Source organism: Prinia subflava, chromosome 8 (genome assembly GCF_021018805.1).
Source record: "Prinia subflava isolate CZ2003 ecotype Zambia chromosome 8, Cam_Psub_1.2, whole genome shotgun sequence".
Classification (NCBI taxonomy): domain Eukaryota; kingdom Metazoa; phylum Chordata; class Aves; order Passeriformes; family Cisticolidae; genus Prinia; species Prinia subflava.
The window spans coordinates 23,042,591-23,068,715 of record NC_086254.1 but is presented as its reverse complement, the minus strand read 5'-3'; the positions used below and the strand labels follow the sequence as shown (position 1 = coordinate 23,068,715).

At 49.8% G+C, this 26,125-nt stretch overlaps 1 protein-coding gene across 7 annotated transcripts in view; it reads left to right on the top strand.

Moving 5' to 3' along the window:
- The first annotated feature begins 224 nt into the window (after window positions 1-224).
- RIPOR3 (RIPOR family member 3) overlaps window positions 225-26,125 on the top strand; it is a 39,086-nt gene continuing 13,185 nt past the window's right edge. Inside the window, exons 1-10 of one of the 7 annotated variants that reach the window (XM_063404156.1) lie at window positions 225-470; window positions 16,443-16,568; window positions 19,998-20,144; window positions 22,322-22,400; window positions 22,784-22,807; window positions 22,936-22,989; window positions 23,634-23,783; window positions 24,226-24,289; window positions 24,664-24,707; window positions 25,284-25,409. In XM_063404156.1, the coding sequence (XP_063260226.1) occupies window positions 229-470; window positions 16,443-16,568; window positions 19,998-20,144; window positions 22,322-22,400; window positions 22,784-22,807; window positions 22,936-22,989; window positions 23,634-23,783; window positions 24,226-24,289; window positions 24,664-24,707; window positions 25,284-25,409 (1,056 nt within the window). In that variant the 5' untranslated portion in view covers window positions 225-228. The other 6 variants (XM_063404162.1, XM_063404159.1, XM_063404158.1 and 3 more) reach the window with 6 other exon arrangements.

Sequence of the window (26,125 nt, the reverse complement as noted above, 5' to 3'; positions counted from 1 at the left end):
CTTCCCTTGGTGCTTCAGCCTCCTGCAGTGGGGTGGGTTTCAGGATGTGTGTGCTGGATGCTGCATGGTCCAAAGGGAAGCAAACACATTGCTAATGAAGTTTTGGTAAGGGCATGGCCAGATTCCGTGCAGTCAGCTCATTTTCCCCTGGGGAGTGTCTGGCTTCCTGTGCTGTCAGTCAGTCAGCACGGGGAAGTGCTGCTAAAAACCAGCGGGAAGGGAAGATGGATGAGCCACAGCAGGAGCCAGGTGCTGTGCCCAGGCAGGGACATGTTTTATGTGTGGTGTTTGCAGAAGGCCCGGCCAGGCGTTGCTCAGGAGAGGTGTGAGTGGGTGAGACAGGAGCAGGGAGATCCCAGCCTGCGTTCTGCATGGCAGTGTCACCTCCTCCTGCCACGGTCACCTGGAAGGTGTCTGGAGAAGGGAGCTCAGCCCCAGGAGCAGCGCCTGCCTGCAGAAGAAAGAAGGAGGTCAGTAGTGGGTGCAGCAGGAAGGACTCGGAGCAGGGTTTGGTCAACAGAGAATCAAAGAGAGCAAATTACATCTCCTCAGTGCCAGCAAAGCTGTGGAAGGGCGGGATGGGGAAAGGCAGGAGGCAAAGAGAAAAAGAAACAAGATTATGATGGTGATGATGATGATGATGATGATTAGCGTTGTATGACCGAGGGCTGCAAGAGGAGGGAACCTTTAAAGGGATGGTGAAGAGGCGGTGTGGGGTAAGGGCAGAGGAGGAGGGAGCAACGGATGGGGAAGGTGGGAAAGGCGGGACCTGGGCACGGCAGAAAAGCTCTGAGCAGAAGGGGTGAGAGCTGGGGCAGGGGCCGGGGCAGTGGCCGGGGCTGCAGGGACGGGTGTCCTGCAGGGACAGGTGTCCCGTGGGGACGGGTGTCCTGCAGGACGGGTGTCCTGCAGGACGGGTGTCCCTCGGGGACGGGTGTCCTGCGGGGAAGGGTGTCCCGTGGGGACGGGTGTCCTGCAGGACGGGTGTCCTGCCCGCGCTGCCGCTCTGTCGCTGCCCCGCGGCGCTGTGGGACCCGCTGGAGCAGCCGCAGCGAGCGAGAGGGCGCCTGCGATGCTCCTGATTAATAGCAGAGGGTCCGGGCCGTGACCGCCGGCTCGGCATGCGCTGGAGCCGCGCGGAGCGCTCCCAGCCCCCCTGCCAGCACCAGGGGGGTCGGAGGGGGAGCCAGGGAGAGAGGGAGGGAAGGAGGGAGGGAGGGAGAAGGGAAGCAGCGAGCGGGACGGAGCCCTCGGCATCCAGCGGCAAACGAGCGCTCCGGAGCCGCGGCTTCCTGGAAGCGGAGCGCGGCTGGGCGGCGATAAGCGGTGACAAGCGGCGACAAGCGGCGATAAGCGGCGGCTGTCGGGGCCCTGCCGGCAGCCCGGACCCGCCGCGACAGCCGCGACAGCCACGGCAGCGGAGCCGAGCCGCGCTCCGCGCCCGCCGGCCTGAGCGCAGGAGGGGCACAGGTAGGGCACGAGTGGAGCACACCTGGGCACGAGTGGAGCACACCTTGGCACGGGTGGGGCACACCTGGGCACGAGTGGAGCACACCTTGGCACGGGTGGGGCACACCTGGGCACGGAGCGGGGCTCGGGGGCGCGGGGTACCCGCAGCGCCCGCAGGGGACTGTCACCTGTGGGGATAGAGTGACCTGCGGGGACAGGGTCACCTGCGGGGATAGGGACACCTGAGGAGAGACTCGGTCACCTCTGGGGGGATACGGTCACCTGCGGGGACAGGGACACCTGAGGCGGGACCCTGCGGGGGTATAGGGTCACCTGCGGGGCAGGCGAGCATCTGTAAGCGGGCAGGCCTCCAAGGATGCCAGCATCCCTGCCGGGACTGCGGCCGCGCAGAGAGGCTCGGTGGCTTTCTGCCCGGGGTAAGGGCATTCCCGGCAGGGAACACCCCGGAACCCCCACAGGAGAGCACCTGGCCGGGGCAGGTGGAACAGAAAGAGGAGCAGGGTGAGGTTTATGCCATCCCGTGGAGTTTGCCTTTTGGAGGTGTTGTTGCATTAGCTGGTTATATTTTAGTTAACTCTTCTTGTCTGTGCAAAAATTATATTTTATTTGCCTTTTTTTTTTTTATTGCTTATTCGTGTAAATACAAGTTGAGGTTATTGAGGTTTTGGGTCACAGCCCAGTTACATTTTGATTCAGACAGAGTTTAATTTCCCCCTTTAAAAAGTGTTTTAAATAAGTTGGGCCATATGGAAGTAGAGTTGTTCATCAACCAAAGAAACTTGAAGGAATTTGAAAAATAAGGTTGTATATTTCTGGAGCCATTTCTTGAGTACTGAACTAGTACCAGTACTCAAACAACTCCTGATTCCGTCATTTCCTTTGTTGGGATCAAGACTTAATCTGTCCATACCTGTGTTTTCACAGCTGCAAAATGGGAGCTACACCTATTGATGAGGTGCTTTACATTTTTTTTTTTTTTTGGAAAGCCCTTAATTAAAAACAAGAAAAGCAGAGTAAGATCATTTGCAAGGGGAGTAAACAGTGCAAAATGTGTCTGAGGGAATATTGCATGTTGAATGGAGAGGCACACCTGAGAGAGATGCTTTGCCTAAGGGAGTGTGTGGTGAGAAACTCCTGTGTTGCATTTCTGTGTCGTGCAGTCCATCCCTTCCCTGCTGCTGCTCTGAACCCTGCACCGTGGGTGACACGAGCACCACGTGTGGCAGTGCAGGGAAAGCTGCACAAACCCTGCCAAAAGGAGCTGTGGGGATGGCAGGGCCAGCATCTCTGTGCCCCAGGTCTGGAGAGAAATGGGTGAGGTGCAGCACGTGTGAGCTGGCAGTGAACACTACCCTGGCAGCATTCTCCTTCAGTTAGAGCTGGACACTCTCTGCAGGAATGAAAGGGCTTCCCTGAGGTGGCAGGTCCTGAGCCAGGGCTCCATCCTGGAGGAGCTGCAGGGCAGCAGGGCTGTGCAGGGCAGCAGGGCTGTGCTCCCAGGGCAGCAGGGCTGTGCAGGGGAGCAGGGCTGTGCAGGGCAGCAGGGCTGTGCTCCCAAGGGAGCAGGGCTGTGCAGGGGAGCAGGGCTGTGCTCTCAGGGCAGCAGGGCTGTGCTCCCAGGGCAGCAGGGCTGTGCTCCCAGGGCAGGAGGACTGTGCAGGGCAGCAGGGCTGTGCTCCCAAGGGAGCAGGGCTGTGCAGGGGAGCAGGGCTGTGCAGGGCGCAGGGCTGTCCTGTCAGCAGCACAGGGGCGTGCAGGGAGAGGCTGAGCAGGGAGTGTGCAATGGATTCCCAAGGGACAGGGTAAGGATGGGATGGTTTCCTTCTGTCAGGACAAGGAGCAGCTGCACATTTCTCTGCAAGGTTCCCCCCAGCCCTGGGTTCCTGGGGAGCAATCCAGGCAGGGAGCTGGGGTCCTGGAACAGCACATCACCAATGCCTCTTTATTCCCCTCCACAGCTCATTCCTTCACAAATCCCCCTTTGCCTTATCCTGTGAAGGGTTGAGGAGTGGAATAGAGCCACTCTGGCCAGAAAGGGAAAGCAGGCTCAGTCTGTGGGGAGGGGAAAGCTGTGATCCTCAAGTGTCTCTCAGGGGTCTCAGGAGTGACAATGTGGGGTCACAGAGCACCAGGACAAAGCAGAGGTTCTGGTATAGAAAGTTATCCAAAATAAAGCAAGGGAGGGGGAACTGTCTCACAAGGGTTATTAATTTGTTCCATTTGGATGAAATAAATAGAAAGACTGGAAATTAAGGAGATAATTTATGTAAAATAGTAGGTTTAATATTATTTAAATCTGCACACTTGATCTTAGCCAAAAGGCTGAGGAGGAGGGAACAGACAGAGTTGAATTCTCCAGACTGTTGCTGGCCAGCAGTGGATTTTGGAAGGTGATTGGCTGGTGACAATCCAAATTTATGGACAGCAGTCGTGCGAAGGAGATCAGCCAGCCTTTAATGGCTACAGGTGCTCGGGCCTGGCTCTCGTTCCCATCCTGGGATGCTGCCTCCAGCAGCACAAAAGGGACATACATATTTATGAAATACCAGGTTTTATCCACTTTTTTCAACTTTTCCATTTCTGCTGCCAGTTTATTCTCCCTGAGGACAGACTGCTTTAAACCAGTATGTCTTCAAAGATAGGATGCCTGAAAACTATCATTTTTATTCAATTCAACTTTTTAGGGCAAAAACTTGGTTTTCAGACAGACAAGGCATTTAATCACCAGTAATTTAGAAGATCAGAACACTAAGATGATCTTGTCATTAATACAGAAATCCCCTCAGTGTAGTAACCAAACAGATTTATATGTAACTGCTCTAGATGGGAATTTAACTGTTTTAAATTAAATCATAAAAACTATTTTATGGAGAACATATGCAATTATTTTTGGGACAGTAACTGTGTCAGTGACATTTTATTGCTCATCAGATATGTTCTTTCCGTGAATCCATCCCTGATCTGCTTGATGAAGTAGCAAAAATCCACTTCCATTATTTCCATAATGTAAAATCTATTGGTCCTCAAGAGCTTGGAGAGCCCCGGGCTGGATGTTTTGGGAAGAATGTTTTCACTGAAAGGGAGCTCAGGGGCTGCCCAGGGGGGTTTGGGGTGCCCATCCCTGGAGGGGTCCCAGGTGTCACTCAGAGCTCTGGGCTGGGGACAGGGTGGGGACAGGGCACAGCTTGGATTTGGTGTTCTGGGAGGGTTTTTCCAACCCAAAGGGCTCTGTGATTCTGGGAGGGGTAACTCACCCTGGGGCTGGGTTTTCCAGACACTCGAGGTGTTTTGCTCCTGTATCTCCTGTGTAAAACAATAACACAGCAATGCTTGTGCAGTGCTGGGAGATGGAAATCAGCATCAGTCTTGCTCCATTACATAGGGAGAGTTCTGTTTGTGACTGGGGAATGAACCTTGTTCCTCTCAGCTGGATAATCTATTTATTTCACAGGGTAGGAGCAGCAGTAGCAAAGCACTCATCATTTTATTTTAAAGAACCCCTGGCTTATAGACTGTGTTTACCATGAGAGTTTTCTCTAACCATTGTTGAAATGTTTAAAACTTGCAATTTTAAGCGATGCAGAAATATCCCTGGCTGATAGGAGGGGTGACCTGATTACGTGTGTGCACAGATCTCTCTCTGCTCCACGTTCTTGCAGACAGAACAACAACATAACTTTCTTCTTTCGGGATAGTTAATGCTCTGGCCCAGAATTACAGCACCAGATGTGTTGCCACAGAAACAATTTAAAGGGAGAAGGAATTGTGAGCAAATTGTCTTTCTTGTGGAAAATGTTTGAGAGCCTTTTCTTGGTTTCCCTGTCTCTATCTGTGTCTGTGCACAGCAGAGAATAAGGGACAATTTTGCTTTTGTTTCCTACATCTGCTAGTGGTTTAAAATTCTCTATACAGGGTTGAAAATTGAAAAATATTCTATTATGGGCATGACTTACGTACCTCAGAGACATTTTTTATTAAATCCTGATTCGTTTTTAGAAATTTTTTCCCTTAAAAATGTGCTGTGTGCTAGCTGATTTACTTACCTCCACTTGCAACATGCTTTGGAAAATATTTCCTGTCACAGTTGTTTCTGTGGAAGTAAGAAAACATTTGACTTTATAGTTATCCCAGATTTTGATGCTGAGAATTAGGATCACATTCTCCTTATTACAACTGACATTCTGATGAAAAGAGGGAATGTTTACAGGAAATATTTTGATTTAATCTTGCCTAGGAAGCCTTAAAGTAGCCAAAGCCCTTGATTTTAGCTAGCATTTCTTTTTCTCAAAACTGTGGATGCTCTATTCAACACACTCCTTCTCAACTCTTATGAAAATATTTGTCTGAACAAAACGCAGTGTGAATTACCTTGATAAGTCCTCTTGACATTTTTGAGCACAGCACAGAATCTTTATCCTACAGGTTTGTGTTCTGTTTGGGGAGAGTAACGAGAGGGACATCCAGGAAAGCCCCAGCCCTGGCAAAATATAAAAAAGGCCACAATCCACACAGAAAGGGCCTTGTTTCCACAGCTCTTTGTGCTTCATGCATTTGGGAGGTCTGCACATTTTGAAACACTGCTGGCTGTGGAACTGAAGGAGCCATAACTGGTTTGTCTTTCCAGAAGCCAAGGTGAACTTTGGGTCTCTTTGCAGGGATGGCAAGATTTTGCCTCATGCAGTTTTATGCATGATGCTGCCCGTGATTTGGGAGGGAATGGACACACAGGGTTATCCTGAGAAACCTCCTGTCCTTATTTGTGTGTTTAGTATTCCCCTCTGCGAGATTTATGATTATCAAATCTATTTTCTTATAGCCAGACTTTCAAACATCCCTGAGTCTGGAAATACACAATTTGTTCCCTTTTTTACTCATTCTTATACAAATCCGGGACCTTCACTTTTCCTTTGATGACAGTTGTTTATAACAGAAATGTATCGAGGTATCCCTGAGCTAGGAGCAGTTCCTTATGCTTTAGAGAACAGTTTTGCCTTATTTCAAGTGTCCTGCCAGAGCACTGGATGGAAATCTTGGAGCTCTGGAGCTGGGCTGCATGCCACGTCCCACATTGGAGTCCTGGCAGCTCCACAGGCATCTACATCACCCAACAAGATCTGCCAGGCCGATAAGAAACTCATTTCTCTCTTGCATTCCTTGTGCAGGCACAGCTCCAGCCCTGGGTGTGGAAGGAATGCAGAGCTGGGGCTGGAGCTTGTGTCTGCACAGGTCAGAAGTGAGCAGGCAGTGTGAGCTGTGAGCTGTGCCTCTGAGCCTGCAGTGTGAGCTGTGAGCTGTGCCTCTGGGCCTGCAGTGTGAGCTGTGAGCTGTGCCTCTGGGCCTGCAGTGTGAGCTGTGCCTCTGGGCCTGCAGTGTGAGCTGTGAGCTGTGCCTCTGGGCCTGCAGTGTGAGCTGTGCCTCTGGGCCTGCAGTGTGAGCTGTGAGCTGTGCCTCTGAGCCTGCAGTGTGAGCTGTGCCTCTGAGCCTGCAGTGTGAGCTGTGAGCTGTGCCTCTGAGCCTGCAGTGTGAGATGAGCTGTGCCTCTGAACCTGCAGTGTGAGCTGTGAGCTGTGCCTCTGAGCCTGCAGTGTGAGCTGTGCCTCTGAGCCTGCAGTGTGAGCTGTGCCTCTGAGCCTGCAGTGTGAGCTGTGCCTCTGAACCTGCAGTGTGAGCTGTGCCTCTGAGCCTGCAGTGTGAGCTGTGCCTCTGAACCTGCAGTGTGAGCTGTGAGCTGTGCCTCTGAGCCTGCAGTGGGAGCTGTGAGCTGTGCCTCTGAGCCTGCAGTGTGAGATGAGCTGTGCCTCTGAGCCTGCAGTGTGAGCTGTGAGCTGTGCCTCTGAGCCTGCAGTGTGAGATGAGCTGTGCCTCTGAGCCTGCAGTGTGAGCTGTGCCTCTGAACCTGCAGTGTGAGCTGTGAGCTGTGCCTCTGAGCCTGCAGTGTGAGCTGTGCCTCTGAACCTGCAGTGTGAGCTGTGAGCTGTGCCTCTGAGCCTGCAGTGTGAGCTGTGCCTCTGAGCCTGCAGTGTGAGCTGTGAGCTGTGCCTCTGAGCCTGCAGTGTGAGCTGTGAGCTGTGCCTCTGAGCCTGCAGTGTGAGATGAGCTGTGCCTCTGAGCCTGCAGTGTGAGCTGTGCCTCTGAGCCTGCAGTGTGAGCTGTGCCTCTGAGCCTGCAGTGTGAGCTGTGAGCTGTGCCTCTGAGCCTGCAGTGTGAGCTGTGCCTCTGAGCCTGCAGTGTGAGCTGTGAGCTGTGCCTCTGAGCCTGCAGTGTGAGATGAGCTGTGCCTCTGAGCCTGCAGTGTGAGCTGTGCCTCTGAGCCTGCAGTGTGAGCTGTGCCTCTGAGCCTGCAGTGTGAGCTGTGCCTCTGAGCCTGCAGTGTGAGCTGTGCCTCTGAGCCTGCAGTGTGAGCTGTGAGCTGTGCCTCTGAACCTGCAGTGTGAGATGTGAGCTGTGCCTCTGAGCCTGCAGTGTGAGCTGTGCCTGTGCACCTGCAGTGTGAGCTGTGCCTCTGAGCCTGCAGTGTGAGCTGTGAGCTGTGCCTCTGAGCCTGCAGTGGGAGAGAGATGTGAGCTGTGCCTCTGAGCCTGCAGCCCTGTCTGCCCAGGACACTGCTGCTTTTTGCATCCAGGTTTCTGCTTTGGGAGCTGTCTGGGGTGGGATCAGCCCTTGTGTTTACAGGCTGATCCAAAGGTGCTTTAATTAGTTCACATCTCTGCTGTTTAATCCCACGAGAAGGCAGCCTGGTGTTTCCTTAGGCAGCAGAGCTTTCCCAGACAGGCATTGTAAACTGGAAATATAGGTACTTGTAATTTTCTTAAAAGCCTCCTTCAGGCCTGAAAAGTCTTGTGCTTGGTTTCAATCCAGTATTGACTATGACTGGAAAGTGTGAATAATGTCAGTTCAGCTGTATTTGAGTTATTCAAATGAATTTTAAAACTATGTGCTTTCTGCTTATATTTTTCCATAATTCTCTGCACTTACATAACCTCTGTTTTATTATTGAAATTGCTACAGACTTGAAGAGGGAAATATCATTTTCCAATACTGGGCCTGAACAGATAAACAGGGAGGCAATTCCAAGGCCTCAGTGTGCTTTAAAATCTGAATGTTTCTGCTTTAATGTTGGCATGAGTAGGTTTGTACCTCTACCAGTGCAGAAGAAACACCACCTCAGTAACCTCCAGTTTCCCTGTGCCCTGAATTTCTGAAATGTTTCCATTACATCACTGAAATTCTACAAAAAGGGCTTAGAAGATTTCTCCAGACTATAAGGAAGGATTTTGTTTGATGAGGTCTGTAAAGTTAGAATAGTAGGCCAGGGTTTTCCAAGGGGATATTCCAAATGCAGCTGTTGGAGCAATCGTGGCAGTCCAGTGCAGGGATATGGCTGAGGCTGATCTGTACAGGAGTTCCTTGGCTTTTCCAGAGTTTGGGAGGTCGGGGGTTTGTTTGTAGCCAGCCTGGTTTGGACAGTGGCAGAGCAGAGCAGAGCTTTTACCCTGGGTGGTTCACGAGTGCCGTGCCGGGGTTGGGTCCCTCAGGAGCACACAGCGCTGGGGTGTGAATGTGCCTGCACACCTCACAGTGCTGCTGGTGCAGCACCAAATGCCCAGGCTGGATGGAAATTGTCACTGTTGTCTGAAATGCAGCCCCACACTCTGATCTGGGAGGTGAGGCCCCCTCTGAAGAGCCCTGGATACAGAAATATTCCTTAGTTAGGCACAACAGGCACCGGGACAGTGGAGCTGTGCTCTGTGGGACTCTGCCGAGGTCACTGGAGCTCCTTCCCAGTTCCACTGGGGCCCAGTTGTGCCTCTCCCTTTTTCTGAAGGGTTGACATGCCAATGTGTTGTGCAACAACTTAATTTGTTCACAAATAAAGAAGAATTTAAATGACCTTAGAAAATCAGTGCGGGCATCCCAGCTGCCTGCAAACAAACAGCAGAAGTGCAAAACACTGAGGGAGCAATGCAAAGTATCTCAAAATTACTTGAGCTTGGGTTCTTCAAGAACAAAACCACACCTGTAAGGAGAACATGCTCTGCAGGAGAAGGCTTTGGATGGGAACACACCCTGCACCTTCTGGTAAGGTCTCCAGTTCAGACACAGTTTCTGTGCTGTTTTCCCCAGAGCTCTGGTAACACATGATGAATCTTCTCCCCATATGTGTATGCATGAATTTGACTACTTTTAGTTTCCTTTAAAGCAATAAGTGAGGATACTTTGACCTGTAATTGTCAAATTATGTTTACAATACAGTAAAACTGTATCTTCTCGTGAAATATCTCTCTGGAGGAAGCCAAGTCACATGGAGCAAAACTCCACGTTTCTGTTGGAACATCAAATGCACTGCCTGGCCTTGCTGCTGGAATTGTGTCAGAGTCTGGGTGTAATCCTGGATCTGCATTAGTGTGTTGCTGGAATCACTGGTCAGTGTTCTGTGTCTGAATGGCCATTTCTGAACTGTGAACTTTCTGCAGCAGGGTCTCTGCTCTGTGCCCTGTCCAGGGCAGAGAATCACCAGTGGGAGTTCAGGAGATCACTGCTCCAAAGATGCAGAGCAAACCAGTCCAAGCCCTAAGAAAAACTCCTTGTGATGCTGAAAAATAGGAAACACTAAGCAGATGTGGTAGTTGCAGTAAAAGCTTTGGGTCCTCAGGGAACAAACAATTGGGTTCAGAGTCTTTGAAGAGATCTGAGACAGAGAGCTGATGGATTTTTTTTGTGCACAAAGCTGAAATGCATTTTCATGAGTGACTCTTGCCGTGTTTGCTGATGGTATTCATAACATTTCAAGAGACTTAAATTGCATTAGCTTTTGGCCTAAATGTCGAAGTGGTTTGATCTTGACTGATCCTGCTGAGCAACTTCTGCTTAGCACTTCCAGTTGTGTCTGCCTTTTTTTTCCAGTGAGCTTGGGCTGGGTGTTCTGGGGGCCCTGACATTTCCAGGAATTTGTTATCTCTGGCAGAGGCCTCGTCACTGTCAGTCATTGATAAGTGGGAAGTAAACACGTTGCTGATGGGACAGTGCCCCTTCAGTGGCTGAGCACCAGGCTGATTCCATTGCACACTGTGGTCCTCCAGAGAAAAATTCTTCTACCACTCAGTCATTTTTAAAACTGTCTTTACTGTGTGATTTTTGTTGTAACTTATCTACTTCTTGCTCCCTTTTAATGTGGAGGGTTTTTTCTTGTTTACAAATTTCAGTCACGTTGGAGCCATCACTTCCTAGCCTTGCTAGAAACACTTCTGAAATAAGTGTGGAAGGAGTTTAATTTCTAATGAATATGAAAAGGGAGTTTTCACATGGCCAAACAGATTCTTTCTATTTGCTGCCTGTGAAATACCTGAATTAAACAGCAAAACCAAAATCCCAGGGCTGAAGGAAGGGAGTTTGCAGAGGCCAAGGCAGGTCTCAGTCACTCTGGAGGGGGCACAGCCCCTCTCCTCTGGGGATGAGCTGGCAGAACTGGTTTGGTGAGCCCTCCCCACCAGACTTGCAGGAAAACAACTGCTTTGGAAAAACCACTTGAAACAGCCCTTGCTGGGTGTCCTCTTTGGGCTGGAGGAGATGGAAGGGGCACTCCAGGGAGCAGCAATCACTGTAGGTTTGTAGTGTTTCCTGGATGCCCAGCACACAAGTTTGCCTCCTCTGATTTTATAACTTTCCAGAGAATTGCTGTAATTCTGTTTAGGCTTGAAACAATCCAAAGCTGTCTTCTAGGCAGGGCAGACTGACTAAACTTGAATATCTGGTTTAAAAGTAAATGTAGTCCAGTTTAGACTGCATTTTCCTCAGCTGCTCACTGCACCATTTGTATCCTAATGCACATCAGTCTTTCAGCTGTTTCCAAAGCCATCTCCTTTTCAATGTTTAATATCTAAGAACCAATTAGTTCCATTTTGTTTTCTTTGGATAGTTTGCAATTAAACAGTCTTTCAAGTGGGCTTTATTTAGCTGATTCCATCACAAAAATAAGCTCCAAGGGAATGAAGAGAAGTTCAAGCTAGCCAATGTTTATTTTTATTATTAATAATTTATATTATGGAAGTCCCCAGGGGAACTAGGGCCCCACTAAACCCAGTTTCCTCTGCATGTAATGATTGTGTCTCACAAGACTTTATTCAGCAGAAGATTCCTTTTTGCTGCTGTGGCTCAGTGCAAGGGACCTGCTCCACACTGCAGGGAAAGGACAGATGAAGAGCACATGAAAACAAAGCAAGAATCGTTGCTTTAAAGAAGCTGAGGCTTGGCACCAGAGGGAGAATCTGATGCATCTTTTCTAAAGAAGAAAAAAACCCCACACTTATGTATTTTTCCAGTTTGAGTGCCAAATCATGACCTCCAAGGCCGTGTTGATGATCTCTGAATCATGGCAATGCTCCCAGTGACTCTGATGGGAGCAAAACTGGGCAGAGAAGTGATGGTCCTAAAAATCTTATCTCTCTCTGAACTAGCACCAGAGGACTCTTTATATTTTAAAAACACACTGATGGGCAAAGTTAGTTTAAAAAGTGTTCTTGTTCAGTCAGATTTCTCTCAGAAATTACGGTTTTCACAGTGCCTGATCCTCAGGAACTGGTCTGCTTTACGTTTTACTGAAGTGTTGAGAGGAGCGATTCAGAGTCCCCTCAGAGCTGCTGGTGCAGAGGTGACCCAGAGGCAGCCCCTGGGATCTGTAAATGCTTGGTTTGGGCTTAGGGCAGTTCCACCACCTGGGGGTCCCTGTGGGGTCCCTGTGGGGTCCCTGTGGGCTGGGGGTGTCGGTGTTGCTGGGACCAGCAGGGCTGGGGGTGCAGGGGCCTCTGCAGCGCTGCGGATTCTCCTCCTGGAGGAGTCACCATCCTCTCCCTCTCCTCTCTGTGCAAGCATCAGGCTTTGCAGCACTCCTTCCATCATCCCAGAGGCAAGACCAAGACAGGAGTTCTCCTGACCACGTTCCTGTCCCCATTAGCTCGGTTTAAAGGGGGTGAGACCTCTCGTTCCCAGTACAGCTGTGGTTGGGATGGAGGGCTTCTTCTCTCCACAGAGAAATCACTGAACCTGCCCATTTAAGAGTCAGATTTTATAGGAGCTAGAGCTGGGCCGTGCAAAGTTCACCTCATTAAAAACAAGCCCAAACCAAATAAAAGCAGAGAATAACAGTGTAAAAAATGTGGGCCATGAATGTCAGAGCATGTGTGTCAGGAGCTGGCAAGAAGTGGAGGGAGAAGTTGAGATATACCTGTGTACATTCAAAGGTCTTGGCTTTTCCCACAAGTAAATACTTGGCCTTAAAGCATTAAACTTTTGTCCCTTCTATTTCTCTCTCCTATGAAATTTTATATGATTTTCCTCTTTTTCCAGTTTTCTTTGGGATACTGATCCTAACTTAGCAACTTCTTTATTTCTGTGGCACAAGATTATTTTGGTAACATTTCTGGGAGTAGACCATGGTTGCCATAGGATGGGCTGGATGGTTCAGTCCTTAGTAAAGGCACAATTGGATTCTGCTGGGAATCTGGAATAAATGGCTGAGTAATTTCCTCTGGATGTGCACACTGTCACTGAGAGCAGAACCTGGAGCTGCGTGCTGAGATGGGGAGTGATTGTAACTCAGGAACATTTGGGGTGCAGGCTTGAAAAGCAGCTCGCCCTGGACTTGAAATTTGAGTCCTGTGTTCAAAGAATCCCCTAGAAATGGAGCCATCAGGCCTGACCTCCAGCACAAGCTGTCTGACAGCACTGCCTGTGATATTCAAATTTATTTCTGCCCAGGAAGCCTGGGCTCCAGAATGCCATTTCCAGAAGCTGGCACGGAGCTGTGGGAGCGCCTAATGAGCAAAGCAATAACTTGGATCAAAGCTGTTTATCTGATTTCCTTTTAGTGGTTTAACTATGGCTAGGAGGAAGGTATGTCAGATGTGCAGTATTTAAATATATGTTCGAGATTGAATCTGCATAGATAAAATTTGCAAAAGTACCAAAACTAGTTACACACTGAAGTCCTGTCTTTCTAAATAATGCAAGCTCTGAATGTAATTCATATTAAAAAATCAAATGAAGTAACTCTTAAGAGTCTGAAGTACCTGTGGGAGTGGGATTATATTCCTGAATCATTTGACATTTTCAAAAGATGACCTGACAGATGTAAGCTTGGTGCAGAGTAAAGGGCCCATCTCATAATCTGAGTTAAACAGGCTCAGGTCAAGAAGTTCTGTGGAACATGTGCAGCTACACAGGGGAGCAAAAGCTTCCACCTACAGCAAAGCTGTGATGTAATTGCTCACACTGCTCAATCTTAAACCAGCAGAAATGTCTGATGAATGGGTGGAAGCTGCTTGTGCCCCTCCTCTCCCTTCTCACAAATCTGTTTTACCAGATAAAAGCTCAATATCCAGCACACATTTCCCGTGGGTGTCTGCAGGGGCTCTCCCGTGTGGGGTGGGCAGTTCCAGCTCCCAGCAGTGACACCACAGCTCAGAATCCCTGTTGGAGGGAATTCCAAACCTGCTCAGGTTCTGCTGGCAATCCTCGTGCTGGGAGTGCTGGCCACAGACTGGTTTTGTCTGAAGAAAAGATCCCTGTTTGGTTGTGTTAAAATACCCATTTTGAGAGGTATTCTGAGATCAAAGACGCCGTGTGTCTCCCTAATTCAAATTATTTTTCTTCTTTTGAAAGATGAAGTTTTCTTAGTTGTGCCCATAACTGTATAAATAGAATGTTTGTCAAACAGCTGAACAAAACCACTTAAATGCAAGGGGTCTGGATGATAAATTTGGAATGTTTATGCAGCACAGTAGACATTGCTCCTGCGGTCGGTGGCTCTCCTGAGGAATGCTGAGGAGCAGAGATTGAGCTCAGTGTGTATTTTCCCAGGGGATTCAGCCCAGGCTGTGCCCAGAGCTCACTCCTGCCTCACCCAGCCCTGGCACAGCCATCCCCAGGCTGAGGCAGGAGCTCCTCACCTCCCATCCACGCCATGCCCTGGGTTCTCCACAGGTTCTCCCACTTTCTGTTCCTGCCAAGGGTCTGCCTGGCTGTGTTTGTTCCATATCTTTGGGCTCCAAAGGCTTTCAGTGTCATGTTAGGCAGGCTTTAGAGCAGCTGCTCCTGCACTTTCCTCCTTCCTTATACCCATGAACTGAGTTTCCCAGGTTAAAGAGCTGAAAAATAGATCCTGGGAATCTGGCTTAGCCTTGATGAGGGATGTGGTCAATAACCACAAGGCTATTCCTTTTATTTCTTCCTTTAACAGCTTGTTATGCAATTACATTTTTCAGTAAGCTGCATGCTTTCTTCAGGCTAATGATCCTTTTGATGGGGTGACAGTTCACAGACTTACAAACATCTCAAAACTAGAGGGAAGAATGGAAAATATTTTGAAACTTCAGCTGTGATATGGTGCAAGTCCGAGCTCTGAATAAGGGTATTGAGGAGGATCTCTTCAAAGTGAGACAATCAAGTGCTGCATGATTTGGTTAAGAGGTGGGGAAGAGGCACCTGAATTTTGCATGTAGCAGATTTCTGTGAGTCCTGCTGGGGCTGTGAGTCCCTGGACTTTGCTCCTCTGAGCAGTGAGACCCCAGGCCATGGCCAGCAGCTCTGCACACTGGAGACCCTGCAGAGCAGTGTCTGCTGCCTGGGTTTGCCATTGCCACCTCTTGTTCTGCGATGTCCTGCCTGGTTTGCCCAGGGGTATCCCTGAGCATGGCACAGCCCACAGAACAGGCAAGGAGATGGGAGCTTAAACCTGAGCCCAGGGAATGGCAGAGAGGCTCCTGAACAGTGTTCAGGCAGGATCTCTGCTCCTGGAAATCCAGGAGAGCTTTGGTAGGTGATGGCACCCAAAGTGTGGTCACTGGCAGCAATTCCCTGTACTTGTAGAGCAGCCCAGGATTAGCAAAGTACTCTCAAATCCCTTCCTCTGTGGAAGCATTCAGTGCTCTGCAGGCAGCCCTTCCAGGCAGGGAGGAGGTTGCTCTCCAAGTTAGTGGCAGAGCCAGGAAAGAGCCTCTCGCTGACATTTCTGGGCTTGCAGCCTGACCAGTGGTGGCCCTGCTAAAGGATAATGTCAGGCACAAGGCTGAGTGCAGAGCTTCAGCCCCACTCTGATGGATTAAGAGTGTTCTCAGAGCACATTCTGTAATGTGGGACTGACTTCTGCATGGAGCATTCAGAGCTCCTTCTTGCAGTTTGTGCTTCTCCCTCCAAAGACATCCTCCAGCTTTTTGTTGTACCCAGATTTACTCACTTGTGGTGTTTACATTACACCAGCTTGAGGGGGAAAGGAAGGGAATTTTTCTGTATATGAACTGTCTGGGTGATTTTCTACAGCTGCTTTGAAGGATATGTCTGTTACTTATATTGGGGCTTGGAGTCTATAGACATATGGCAGAGAACACAATTCTCCAAAAAGCAAAAGAGTTTGATGGAAAACAAGAGAGCAATCCAAGAGAAACCCTGCCAGAAGAGGAGCATGAACCTGAAATTTACTGCTGAAACCAGACTTTGCCTTGGGCTCAGGCACCACACAGCAGTCCTAGCACTGAGTGCAGCGTGGCTCTGCAGATGCAAGGAGCTGCTCCTTGGACCCAGCTGAGCCTGGGCTCGAGCATTGTTCTGGCATCCCCCTGGTTTGGAAATGCACGGGCTGGCCTGCACTCCCGGAGCACTGGGACAGTTACAGGGTTTTTAAAAAGTCAGAAATGTAGAGAGCCTCTGAATTGAGGCTATTCTGGCTTTTGCATAGGGAGTTTGTAAAATCAATCAGAAATTGAAGAGGGCATGAGAGATTTCATTTTAGACTATGCAATCCCCTATTAATTGTCCCGTGGATGACAACACAGGAAACGTGAATTGCAGACAAGCCTTTTTTTCCAATTTATTCTGCTGTGTGTTGTTTTGACTTTCCACTTCCCTGCAGCTCAGCACTTGCAGCAGCACGAGGGCTGCCAAGGAGGTCTGGCCTCATCTGTTTTTGTGTTTTTCTGCAGGAGCAGCAGCCCCTGGCCCGGAGCCATGTCGGTGAAGCTCACGTTCGTGTCCCCTGGGGACGGGGGTGGCATCAGCAGGAGCTGCTCCTTCACTGGCTTCAGCACTGTGCAGAGCAGGAAACTGGCGTAAGTGACTCCAAAGTGAGGGGTTCTTGTCTTCCTTTCTTCTGTTGGAGCTGGGATTAAAGCTCGGGAGGAGCAATGTTTGTGTTTGGACTCAGATGTTTATTAATTCTTATCTATGGCACAGTCTCACAAGTTGTGAGCTCTAAGTATCAGCGTGGCTCTGTCTCTAACCCTTTCCAAGGTCTTTAAAGCACAAATCGTCCAATAACGGGACGACACCTAAATTATTTTTACTTTTAACCCAATATCCAACCACCCGTGGCTCGCAATGAGGATTTTTCTACCCAATTACAAAACACCACCCAGACCCATGAAGAAGAAGGCGAAAAAGAACTTAGCCTACATCCTACATCCCATCTGGAGCTGCTGAATCACCCTGCTCTGGTGCTCCCCCTTTGCTTCCCAGAGCTCACTGGACAGCTCTGCTCTGTGCAGTGACTGCAGCTTTGCCACTGAAAATCCTGTGCTTTTTGTGAATTCAGCAATCCCTGTCAATCCCTGTAAATCTTGAGTGCTTTTAGGAGACATGACCTACAAATGGAAAGTGAACACGATCCCTGAGTGCCAGGGCATGCTGGAGCAATAACAGAGTGAATCATTTAGCAGCAGCATGTGGAAGTATTGGGAAGTGTGCCTCAGGAGTATTGTACTCAAAAAAACCCTGGTGTGTATCAGTAAAGTACCTGACTCGTGTAATGAGATATCTTTTCAAAGAACCAGATTACTGAATTAAACTTTTGGTTAAGCACAGAAGTATGAGCCAAAAAATGAAATCCCTGTATGACTGTGATGCAGCTGAGGAGTCTTCAATTTTAATTAATAAATTAATTTGTTGGTGAAAGTGAAAATTAATGTTACCCCTAGCAAAGATCAGATGTCTAAAATCACAGCAGCTGCTAAGATCTGGAGAAAAACTCTGTCAGACTGTACAGACAGCCTGAGCTGCAGTCCAGAGTGGGAGTTGCAGCAGGGAAGGGATCAGGGGCAGAGGTGAGCGGTTCTTTCTCCAGCACCACAGTCCAGCAGGGTCCCAGAGCTGCAGACACAATAATTCACATGTCCCTGAGGGTTATCCCCTTACCTCGAGCTGCAAAGCTTTACTGACCAAGTGCCTCTTTTCGTGCACTTCTATGATGTTGTTTTTCATCATGTGAGTGTTTGGACAGACAGTTTTGTTCAGGCATCGCTGCAATAAGGAAGATTTCTGTCCTAGACCCTCAGTCACAGCCCAGTGAGACTGAGAGCCTGCCCTGGCATGGACAAGAGTTTTTTAAATCATCCTTTCCTGGCTTATCTCTCCCTCAGGCACCGCTGCAAAACTCAGCAGGAGCTTGCAGGGGCCCTGTGCAAGGTCTGCCCAGGGATGGCACAGGTCAGGCCCACATGGACATTCTGCAGCAGATGTCAAAGATACTTTTGCTTTTCTTTAGCAGCTTCCCCTTGGGTCTCTCGGTCAGACACGATTTTGTATTTCCCCACCATGGTCTCCACAGGAAGTAAATGTTATTTCTGTTATCTGCAAAGTGGGAAATCTGATCCCTAAATTATCGGGTTCACAAGGGAAAGCAGCCTGAGAACATCCAGCTTTTAGCTACTGGCCCTCCAGGCCCTGTCAGCTACTCCACTCCTGTAGGAAGTGCATGAAAATGGGATTTGTAACCTCAGAGCTCAGCTGGGCTGCAGCAGCCAGTGGGAGGTGCTGGGGAGGAAATCCCAGCCCTTCGTGGGCAGCACTGAGATGCTGTACAAGGAAAGTCACTTCCAGAATTTGGGATCTGCACTCCAAAATTCTGAAGGTAAATTCCAAAATGAAACAAAACCCAGGAGTAATCTGGGCCTTTAATTTCAAAACAGAATTATCTCGTCTCTTCTATTTGGTATCTTGCTAATTAGAGTACCCTAGAGCTTGGAATTAGATGCTGTTTCTTCTTAGCATGGAAGAATTTTGAGCACTGAGCATTGTAGGAGACTCTTTCAGCTGCTCTTATTGGTCAGACTGCCCCTTCCAGTGTTATTCCTGTTGAAACTGTCTCATTTTGCATGGAATACCCAAAGATGCATTATCATACTAGAGAAAAGTAATATTAATGTAGGGTTCTAATTTAACAGTTGTGTTCCTTGCTGGAGTTAACCCGAGCTCCAAATGGTTTGGTTAATTAATACTTTCCATTAAGGCATCATAAAAAACCAAGATAATCAGTGGTGTGAAGAAATTAAGCATCCAGCAGGGCTGGCAACACCTAGTTTATCAGATTTTTTGCAGAACAGATGCTAAAACCTGGAGTTAAGTGGGAATTTAGGACAAGGATAATTAAAGAAGGTACTCAAGGGCTGCTCTAATGGGACCAGGGACAGCTCTCAGGTGTGTTGGGCCTGGGCTTTCATCACCCAGCACAAGAATCTCCTGAGGCCTCAGGTACAACCTGCAGCTGAACCCAGCCCCTCCTGAGCCTGGTGAGTTCAGCATTCCTGCAGGTGAGCAGAGTTTAGGATGGAGATTGTAGGGAAGGTGGGAAGCTCTTCAGAGAGTGAAAGCTTGCTTTTGGATCCCACTGCTTTGTAAGAGATCTGGCTGCCTTGGCTTGCTTTGGCAGATGGGAAACTTCTCCAGGTAATGTTATTTTAGAGGGGGGATTTACTTGGGGGGATTATTAACAAACCTATATAAAAATAGCCAGGACTTAGGGGAGGATATAGATAGATGTATGCCAAGCAGGAATATTTGCAGAGAGCTCATTTTCTGTTCCAAAGGTGTCTCCAACTTGTGGTTCAGGGTATTCTACCTCCTTAGGTTGGCACTAAACATTCTAGGTGGGGGACTTGGGGTAGAAACAACACTTAATTTTGATTTTGCAGTTCTTTTTAAAAGTAATTAGCTGAGGTGTTAGGCACTGAAAAAGCCTTTGGTAATTGCATCTTGTGTGCAGTCTGGGCCTGGCAGTTGCTTTTTGAGGCTCTGAGCCACGGTTTAGATGGGAGGTGAGGGCAGGCAGAGGAGCAGGAATCCCTAAAGGCTCTTTGGGTGAGCTCTGCCACTGAGACCTCGGGCAGGCAAAGGTTTGGAGGGATGGCACTGCCCCGGCACTGCCCTGGCACTGCCCCGGCCCTGCAGGGCTCCCATTGGTGGCTCTGGTGAGCCAGGCTGTGCCCAGGGAGCTGCCCTGCCCTGCTGGGCACACAGAGCCAGCACTGAGCCAGGCTTTCTGCTGCTGCCAGGCTTTCTGCTGCTGCCAGGCTTTCTGCTGCTGCCAGGCTTTCTGCTGCTGCCAGGCTTTCTGCTGCTGCCAGGGCGCTCCCACGTGCCCCAAACCTGGGTGATTTCGAGTGAACGTTTTTGGGATTGGATGGAAGTGTACCCTGACGCTCTGTGCCTCTCATCTCCTGGGTGGTGGGCTTTGCACCTTTCTGAAATTCTCTTCTCTCCCACAGCAAGGCCCTCAGCAGAAGCTCGGTGAGGTCGAGGATGTCACTGAAGCCCCCCAAGGCCTACAACTCCCTGCAGAAGGGGGCTCTCGTCTGGGACCCACAGCCGCTGCAGGTGAAGAAAATTTTTGAAGCTTTGAAGAAAGGACTTAAGTAAGGACTTTTTCAATTCTGTCATTTGCCTTACTGGTGGTGCTGCTGAGGTCTGTGTGTCACTGTGCTCTGCCTGCACCTGGCACCTCTGGGCGCGTGTGGTGGCACCTCTGGGCGCGTGTGGTGGCACCTCTGGGCACGTGTGGTGGCTTCCCCAGACCTGGACCCTGTAAAATTATTTTCATCCACTCTCAGTCTGCTTGCAAGCGCGGGATTCTGCTGCTTTTGTTTGCTCCTGCTTTATTCCACTGTACAAAGCAGCAGTGAGCACTGCCCATCCCCTGGGGAGCAGCTGGGGGTGGCAGGGTAGGGATGGGACAGAGCTGGGGAGTGATTGGAAAAATCACTGGAGCAGTGTGGAGTTTGCTGGGACTCAAAAAGCTGATTTCAAATGCAGTCTGGAAATGAGGGTGTGCCCTGCAAAGGCAGAGGGGGAGGCTGGTTCATCAAGCACTTCTGTTCCTGTGCTAATTACTGAACGCTTACAGAGTGAGCTGTTCTAGCAGAGTGTCAGGGTGGCTCTTGTTCTTTTCTTTGTTTTTTTGTCTTCCTCTCTTAATAGAATTAAACTCCACAGTTCAGAATGACTGTGTCATCTCTGGGTGTCTTGTAAAGCAAAGGTCTAAGCAGGTTCACCTGCAAACTTGAGCTTTTTGATTTCCCAGAATGTTCTGGGTCTGTTATCACAGGAGCTTCATTTACACCCTGCAGCCGCCATCAGGAGATAAAATACCTTCCCTGGATTTGTAAACCTGCAGCCCTTTCTGCTGGCACCCTCCTAGCAGCTCCTGCAGTGTGGTACTGCTGTCCTCCACGTTTTGCTACTGTATTCTTTTTGGTCATCGTTTGTTTTCTTAGGCAAAGAACACCAAATGCCCTGCAGCAACACTTTATAAAGTCAGATGTGTCACATTTATCATCCAATAAAAGACTATGAGGTCTTCGCCCTAAAAATATCCACCAATGTCCTATTAGAGGGTTTAGATTTAAAAGAAACAAGGAAACCAAATGTTTTTTGCAGAGTTAAGAATTTATCTGAGCTTAGGGAGCAGAAATGACAAAGCAGGTCAGAATTTGTTCCCAGTTTTGCAGCGAGTGCCACATGATCAGCTCCTGCCAGGAGTGACTGCCTGAGGTAACCTACAGAACACAACTGGATCAAATAGCAATGCAAGGGCCAAATTTTAAGTAAATGCAGACTAAGTCCACTTGGTGCTGGAGTGACTTGAGTTTTCAGTACAGAACATATTTTATGTGCCTGTTTCTTTATAGCTATAGAAAATAACTCTTTATTGTGTTAACCATCTGGCTGCCATTCCATCAAGCTGGTAATTCTGACACACTTAAAGCTAAAAGTGGGGAGGCTTTTCTGAAAGGTGAGTGAGTGCTTTTCTGCCTCCAGCCTTGGCTGCCTCTGCCCTGAGCTGTGACTGGGCTGGTGCTAAGAGCAGTGCTGGAGACCTGGGAGGTCCTGGGGGACCTGGTTTGGAACAGTGAGACAATGAAATGCATCAAAGCCAATGTGAGGAAGTGTAGCTGTCTAAATGAAGTTTTCTGACTGCTCAGAGACTGTCTAAGGATGTAGTGTTTACCAGGTGCTTTGGGTTCCCTTTTAAACACGAGAGGAAAAAGTTACCTAAGGCTGCTCTGTATTAAAAGCAAAGTTGGAGGAGTCTCAGCTGAAAAGGTTTCAGGCCCTGTGGAAAGTCCAAAGGCACAGCCCATGCATGCAAGGAGCTCTAGAGAAGCCAACTGGCACCAAGAGCTTCACACCTTGCAAACAGCTCTCATCCTGGAAAGGGAGCAGTTGCATTAAGAAATTGCCTGAACACAGTCTCCAGCTCTGTGTGCTCAAACCCGGGGCAGTGTCTGCCCCTCCTCACCTGTGCAGCTCCGTGGGCAGGGGGTTCATGGGCAGGTCTGACCCTCCAGGGCTGGTGAGCTCCTCCTCCTCCTCAGGCACTGCAGGCAGGACCCCCCAGCACATGAACCATTCTGCAGGAAAGCTGGGCTGGGAGCAGTCAGAGCAGTCTGAGAGGGAGCTCTGTGCCCTGTGTGTGTGTCAGAACTCGAGGTTCTCCTCCTCTGCTGCTTGTACCATCCTGCTGAAAACCCTCCCCAGAGCACCTCTGGTGGGTGCACCAGGAGGATCTAACCTGGGCTTGCCTTCCCTGCAGTGAGTACCTGGAGGCACATCAGGCTGAGCTGGATTACCTCTCTGGTCGGCACAAAGACACAAAAAGGAACTCCAGATTGGTAAGGGGTTTTCCATGTTAAATACTTAAATAAAACCCACAAAAGTAGGGGTTTTCTCCCACCTGGGGCTCCCAGGGGCTGTCCAGTTAAAACGCTGAGGTGGGATCCAGCAAAGCTGCACAATCAGAAATTGCCCAAGCAAGGAAGCCCCAGATGTGAGAATTTAACTTGAAATTTCTCAATTTTGACATCCAGCAATGCTCTTCAGGTTGTGTTTCTTTACTGGGCTGAATCTCCCTGTGTCTGCTCAGTGATCAGTGTTTGTAAGATTAATTTAGTGTAAATTCGGCTGCTCCTAGTGAGTCTTGCAGTACTCATGAAAGTGTCATTAGTGGTACAAATCCAGGTGCTCTCCCCCTCAGCCTGTGCCATTTCTCTTTCAGGCTTTCTACTATGACCTGGACAAGGTAAGGCTGCTGGGGATGGGGTGCTGCAAGGAGAGGAAAACGGGCGATTTCTGCCTGCTGTGTTACCTAATGGCACATTCAGGAATAACTTCTTACATCCCTTTCTCTCTCCCTGCCCTCTTCAAAAGCAAATCCGCTCTGTGGAGAGATACATCAGGAAATTGGAGTTTCACATTAGCAAGGTGAGGGGTTTATACCTGAAAGGCTCACGCTGCTTTATGAGTGATCCATCCACATGGAAAACTCTGATTATAATTCATCTGAGGGGGAGAATGCTGGGGAGTTGCTGAAAGCTTTTTACGGGAGGAGGGGATTCTTATTTATTTATTTTCCTGAATGGTTCTATTCAGGCTGAATGTTGGGCACGACCCAACCTGAGTTTTCCTGTGAAGCCAGTTTGCATTTTCTGCCAGTTTATTCAGCAAGTGCTGCTCTGGGAAGCCCGATGTGCTCTCCCCCTTCCCACGAGGGCCCACAGGGCAGCTCTGTGCTCCCCAGGGCTGAGCCTCTCCTCTGGCACAGCCCTGCAGGGCTTCCAGTCTGTGCTCGGGGAATTCTTCCCTGCTCTGCAGTTCTTGAAAGTCTTACTCTGTTTCCTGTCTTCCACTCTGGCACAGGCAGAGGTGGTTGTACTCCTGAAAAAGGAGAAATTGGGATATTGGGGAGCAAAGTGCTGCACTCTGTGGGGTGCAGGAGCTGCAGCACCCTGCAGTGCTCTGACAGAGGGGTTTGCTTTGGTTGCTGGGTTTTTTGCCTGGAAACTGCTGATGCTCCTTCCCAGAGCTCCTGAGCTGTGCCAGGGTAATTCCAGTCCCTCTTTCCAAAGGTAGAGGAGCTCTATGAAGCGTACTGCATCCAGTGCAGGCTGAGGGATGGGGCCACCAACATGAAACAAGCCTTCTCCCTGTCCCCTTCCACCAAAGCCTCCAGGGAGAGCCTGGTGGAGCTCTACAAGAACGTCCAGGAGTGCACAGAGGTAGGAAATCCTTCCCACTGGGAACCAGGACCTGCTGTTCCCTCACAAAAATGTGCTGGGAGGTGCTGCTGGCCTGTTTTAATGGTGTGGGTTAAAACCTGAATGTGTGTGAGTGAAATGCAGGACACTATTAAAAATCCTTACTGCTGGGGTCCCTTCTGGCCTCCACTGGAGGTGTGGGGTCGGGATTGAAGGAATGAGCTGTGCTGGTTTTACAAAACCAGTCATGGAAGGTAACTGGCAGTGATGAGCTCAAGGAGTTCCACTCCTCTGTGGAAAATTTGCTGTTATACAGAATCCATTCCTATTATTTTATCTGCCTTTACTGGTGAAAATGCTCGTGTGTCCTTTAAAAATAAAAGAAATTAATTCCTTTGAAAGCAATAGTATGTATGGGGCAGCAGCTCCCCTGCAGGGCTGGTGACTGTGCAGCTGTTTTTAGGACATGTGCTTCATCGAGGGGGCTCTGGAGGTGCACCTGGGGGAGTTCCACGTGAAGATGAAAGGTAGGCTCCTGTCTTCCCTTCAAGGCTCGTTGATTTGGGGTTCATTGATTTGGGGTTTCTGGGTAGGAATTGACCCACTGAGGGTCCAGTTATTCAGTGAGACCCCAGACAGAATTCTGGGTTTGCTCCAGTGCTGCAAACAGCCCTGCCATGGTATTTTATGTTTGAATACAAAGCTGACACACTTCCTCTTCTCAGCTCAGTTAAATGTTGTTCTTTAGGAGTGTGCTGGGCTGGGGGTGCAGCCTCTGCACGGAGCTGAGGACGAGGGGGAGTGTTCCCCAGAGAGTCAGGGGGGTTTGTTTTTTGCAGTCTGAGGTGTTGGGGGCTCTGTGGAGCTCTGCAGACATTGGGAGTTTTCCTTCTCTTTTCAGGGCTGGTGGGCTTTGCTCGTCTCTGCCCAGGAGACCAATATGAGGTGCAGTACACAACTCGTGCATTTTGTGCTTCCCTTTCCTGCAGTGGCAGCACAGGAGGGCAGGGCTGGGAGGTTTTGGGGAGAGCAGGAAGCAGAATTTGCTGAATCCACTCTGCTGGGAGGGGAGCAGAGCTTTGGCAGCCTCCCTGTGCCCCGGGGGCTGGCAGGGCAGAGGGCACCGGTGGGATTGGGGTGCTCTGGGAGGGTCCCAGTGCCTGCCCACCAAACCCCAGTGCAGGGCTGTGCCCTCAGAGCTGCCCTGGGGTCAGGAGCAGTGGCTCCTGTCTGCTGGCAGCCTGCCCTGGCACGCTGTGGGTGACTCAGTGTCCCCCGGGTGCCCCGTGAGCTGCAGTGTGCCCCAGCAGTGTGCACAGAGCTCCGGGCTCTCTCCACGGGGGATGTGCCTTTGACTTCAGGGCTCAAACCTGCAGCCCCAGCCCTGTCTCCAGTTCTGTGCTGATCCAGGCTCCCAGTGGGCAGGGGAATGGGAAATGGGGCTGCTGCTGTGGGACTGGGGAGGGAACTCCTGTGGGACTGAAGGGAATGGTCCAACATCCTTTTCTTTGTGGTTTCCAGGTGTTTGTGAGACTGGGGCGCCAAAAATGGAGGCTGAAAGGCAAAATTGAGACTGATGACAGCCAAACGTGGGATGAGGAAGAAAAGATTTTTATACCAAATCTGCATGAGAACTTTGAAATCAAGGTGTGGTGTGTAATGGGTGGATTGGAAGCAGGGGGTTAAGAGGTCTTCTGCTGCTCCCCTCTTAGGCTACCATGGGTTTCTCAGAATTCTGAAATAGTTTGCTTTTTCTAACTATGTAAAAAAAGGCAGTTAATCCATGTTGTGCCTAGTGAAGGGACACTCCTCCTGCTTTTCCTTTGCTCCTGGCACTGGCAGCAGTATTAGTGCATCTCCTTTCCTGTGCTCTGGGGTGTGTGGTTGTGTTTAGGGCTTTTTGTTTGCTTGTTTTTATGAAGCAGTCCCAGATCAGTATCTGGGGGTTCCTAGGGCACAGCCTGGGTGAGGACACACGGATGTGCATGTGGATGTCACTCTTGTCCCCTCTCTCTGCTGGAGCAGAGGAGTCCCTGCAGGGAATCCCAGCCTTGGCCGTGCCCTGCCCTGGCAGGGGCTCAGTCCTCGGGCAGCTCTGCCCCTGCAGCCTGGCACGCCTCCCTGCTGGCCTCTGTAGGGCTGAGGGCTGTGCTGGGCCCTGTCCCACTGGGGAACTGTGCCAGGGCAGCCCCGGGGCTGTGCAGCTGTGCCAGCAGCTCCTGCCCTGCCCTGGCAGCAGCAGAGGCTGACACAGGACACTCTCTGGCACCTTGCCTTTGAAATGGCTTTGTGAGGTGGTTTTGTACCTTCACTGCACAATGAGAAGCTAATTCAATCCCTGGTTTACCGTAGCTTTTGTGATA